The following is a 3,205-nucleotide window of genomic DNA, read 5'->3' on the forward strand; positions in this document are numbered from 1 at the left end:
TGGTGCACTCTGGGAAATGTAGTTCTTTGAGACCCATTCTTGAGATTCAGCTCAACACCCATATACTGTAGTAGTATTCCAGTATACTGTAGTAGTATTCTAGTGTACTTTAGTACTATTCCAGTATACTGTAGTAGTATTCAAGTGTACTGTAGTAGTATTCCAGTATACTGTAGCCGTACTACTACAATATGTTGACTGTGACATGTCATCAGAACATCAGACCATCTTGACCGTACTCTAATGACCTGTCTTTCTCTCTGTCTGTGTGTCTGTAGGGGTGTTGGTTGTATCTTCTATGAGATGGCGACAGGTCGACCTCTGTTTCCTGGTTCCACAGTGGAGGAGGAGCTTCACTTCATTTTCAAACTGCTGGGTGAGAACCAATCAGCTTTTATTTATTATTAATTTATGTATTCATAAGAAACTGTATTTTGTGCATACAGAATGCATTAGATGTGTATTTCTGTGTGCAGGTACTCCCACAGAGCAAAGCTGGCCTGGGATCAGCTCTAATGATGAGTTTGTGGCGTACAACTATCCTCAGTACAGAGCAGAGAGACTGAGTAATCACACTCCCAGGTACACAGCTGTACTACACACAGGTATACAGCTGTACTGCACACAAGTATACAGCTGTACTACACACAGGTACACAGCTGTCCTACACACCGGTACACAGCTGTACTACACACAGATACACAATGGGCGACTGTGGCTCAGAGGCAGAGCGGCTCGTCCTGGGACATGTCGAATTATCCTTGAGGAAGATACTGAATCCCGAATTGCTCCCGATGCTGTGCATCAGCATGTGAATGTGTATGAATGAGTTAGTTTCTGTTCGATGGGCACTGAGTGAATGTGTGTAAAAGGGCCAATGTGGCAGGTAGTGTAAAAGCGCTTTGAGTGGTCCGAAGAGGCCAAGTGTGTAGTATAACTGTACTACACACATATAAACAACTGGTCCGAGTTACACTTGAACTTTAACCACACACACATACACAGATTTCCGTGAGCTATATTGACGGGTGCTGTCCTAACCAAGTGGAGTATTTGGGGTTCAGTGTCTTGCTTAAGGACACTTGGACATGTGGAGAGAAGGAGATAGGAATTGAACTGTCAACCTTGTGATCGGTGTACGACCACCCTGAAGGTTTGGGACAGTTATTTGGGACAGATTTTTTTCCCCCACAACATCTAGGAAGCTTTAATCGACATACTGCTTCTTTTTTTGAGAGCAAGTAGAATCAGAATCAGAATCCCCTCGCCAGGTATGTACACACATATTGGAGGAATTTGATTCCGGTTCTATGTTACTCTCAATGTTCGAACACAGACTAACAACATAAATAAATAGAACAAGTTCACCAAAATAGACATAAACTAATAACATTTGTTGAGGGTATACAAAAGTGCAATGGATCAGCAGTTGCTGAGGCAGGTTGAGCTTCCTGAGCTGGAACAGGAAGTACTGCTGCTGGGCCCTCTGTGTTGGACTCTCAGGGGACTCGCTGTGGCTCAGAGGAAGAGCGGGTTGTCCACTAATCAGAAGGTTGTTGGTTCGATACCCGGCTCCCACATGTCAAAGTGTCCTTGAGATACATACTGAGCCCAACACAGTTTTGAGCATGTTAAGCTCCAGGTTGTTCTGACCACAACAGAAAGCCAGCTGTTAAACCGTCAATGACTGTTGTGTCGTCTGCAAACTTCAGGAGTTTGACAGACTGGTCTCTCGAGGTGCAGTCATTGGTGTAGAGGGAGAAGAGCAGTGGGGAGAGCACACATCCCTGGGGGGCGCCAGTGCTAATGTGATGTTCCCCAGCCTCACGAGCTGCCTCCTGTCATTCAGGATGTAGGTATGTAGGTAGCTGTTTGATGTTGAAGCAGGGGAGAGGTGTGAATGTGGGCTTATCAAATCTACAGTAAAACACATTCAGCACATCAGCCAGTTGCTTGGTCTCAACTCTCCAGTGGTCCAGTCTCCACAGTGTGGGGGGACGGTCTCCTGTAGCTGATGATGTTCTGCAGGCCTCCACACTGACGTAGGGTTGTTGAGTAGCTCCTCTCTTTATCAGCATGTTTCTGGCCTGCTTGTTAAGGATTATGTCCCCACTTCTATAGGCCTCCTTGGTCTGACAAGGTGCCTGAGGTTTTCTGTAAACCAGGGTTTGTGGGTGTTAGTCGGCACACACATATCCTCACACAAATGTCAGTGTCAGTGAGTTCATTCAGGTTTGTGGCTGCAGCATCAAAAACAGTCAAAGCATGCCTGGTTACAGGTTGAGTGATGTCGTCGAGTTTTGAAGACAATCTTATGGAACTACTTATAATTGTAAAGAGGGAGCAGAATGTTCACATCTAACTGTAAACCCAAACCCTATTCCCTAACCCCCTAACCTTACCAAATCTTATCCCTCACCACTGTTTGACCTTGACTAACCCTAACCCTGTAAAAGTTCTGAAAAAACACAGAAACAAACAAACACAATAAAACTGTTTAATGTGTGTGTGTGTCTGTGTGTGTGTGCGCGCGCACATTGTTCAGGCTCAGCAGTGAAGGAGTGGAGCTGTTGTCAAAATTCCTGCAGGTCAGTAAACACTCACTGTGTTTGTCCAAATATGTAAACTAGAAATGTGAAGTTATTAAACTACAGTAGGTCTTTATAATAACTAATAATAATAATAAAGTTCAATAACTCTTTACAGAAGGTGACAACATGAACTGTAACTGCTGACTTTTTCATCTCATTAACAAAGTCTTTATATTCAACCATTTTAATCTTGTTAAACTGAGATCAGGATTTAATGACAACAGAATCTGTCATTATCATGGTATTGTTTATTAATTATGATTTCAAACTTCAGTTTGAAGGGAAGAAGAGGATCTCAGCAGACGAGTCCATGAACCATCGTTACTTCAGTAATCTTGGAAACAGAGTGATGACACTTCCTGACAGTAAGTTTTAACATGACCTTTGACCCCTGTTTTCAATCTGTGATGTCACTGTGTGCCATGATGTCACAAAGTCACTGTAATGGTTGTTTCAGCGACATCTATCTTCAGTGTGCCAGAGATACAACTGGAGAAAGAAACAATCAGACCGACAGTCACCCCTGATCCAGGTAACAACCTCCCCCCTGGACTCACCCGGGTGATGGGACACAACATCTTAGTTAAAATAACAGAGGTAATGATACACATTAA

The 3,205-nt window shown here is 43.6% G+C and overlaps 1 protein-coding gene across 1 annotated transcript in view; it reads left to right on the forward strand.

Moving 5' to 3' along the window:
• Window positions 1–3,193, forward strand: part of cdk16 (cyclin-dependent kinase 16) — a gene marked incomplete at its 3' end in the record, with an annotated part of 12,844 nt that extends 9,651 nt beyond the window's left edge. The window contains exons 11-15 of the mRNA XM_035656568.1: window positions 279–376; window positions 477–582; window positions 2,546–2,588; window positions 2,866–2,956; window positions 3,049–3,193. Of these exons, the coding sequence (XP_035512461.1) occupies window positions 279–376; window positions 477–582; window positions 2,546–2,588; window positions 2,866–2,956; window positions 3,049–3,193 (483 nt within the window). The remainder of the gene's footprint in view (window positions 1–278; window positions 377–476; window positions 583–2,545; window positions 2,589–2,865; window positions 2,957–3,048) is intronic.
• Between the last annotated feature and the right edge of the window lie 12 nt (window positions 3,194–3,205).

This window comes from Morone saxatilis, unplaced genomic scaffold, assembly GCF_004916995.1.
Source record: "Morone saxatilis isolate NCDOM2014 unplaced genomic scaffold, NCSU_SB_2.0 Contig15, whole genome shotgun sequence".
Lineage (NCBI taxonomy): Eukaryota > Metazoa > Chordata > Actinopteri > Moronidae > Morone > Morone saxatilis.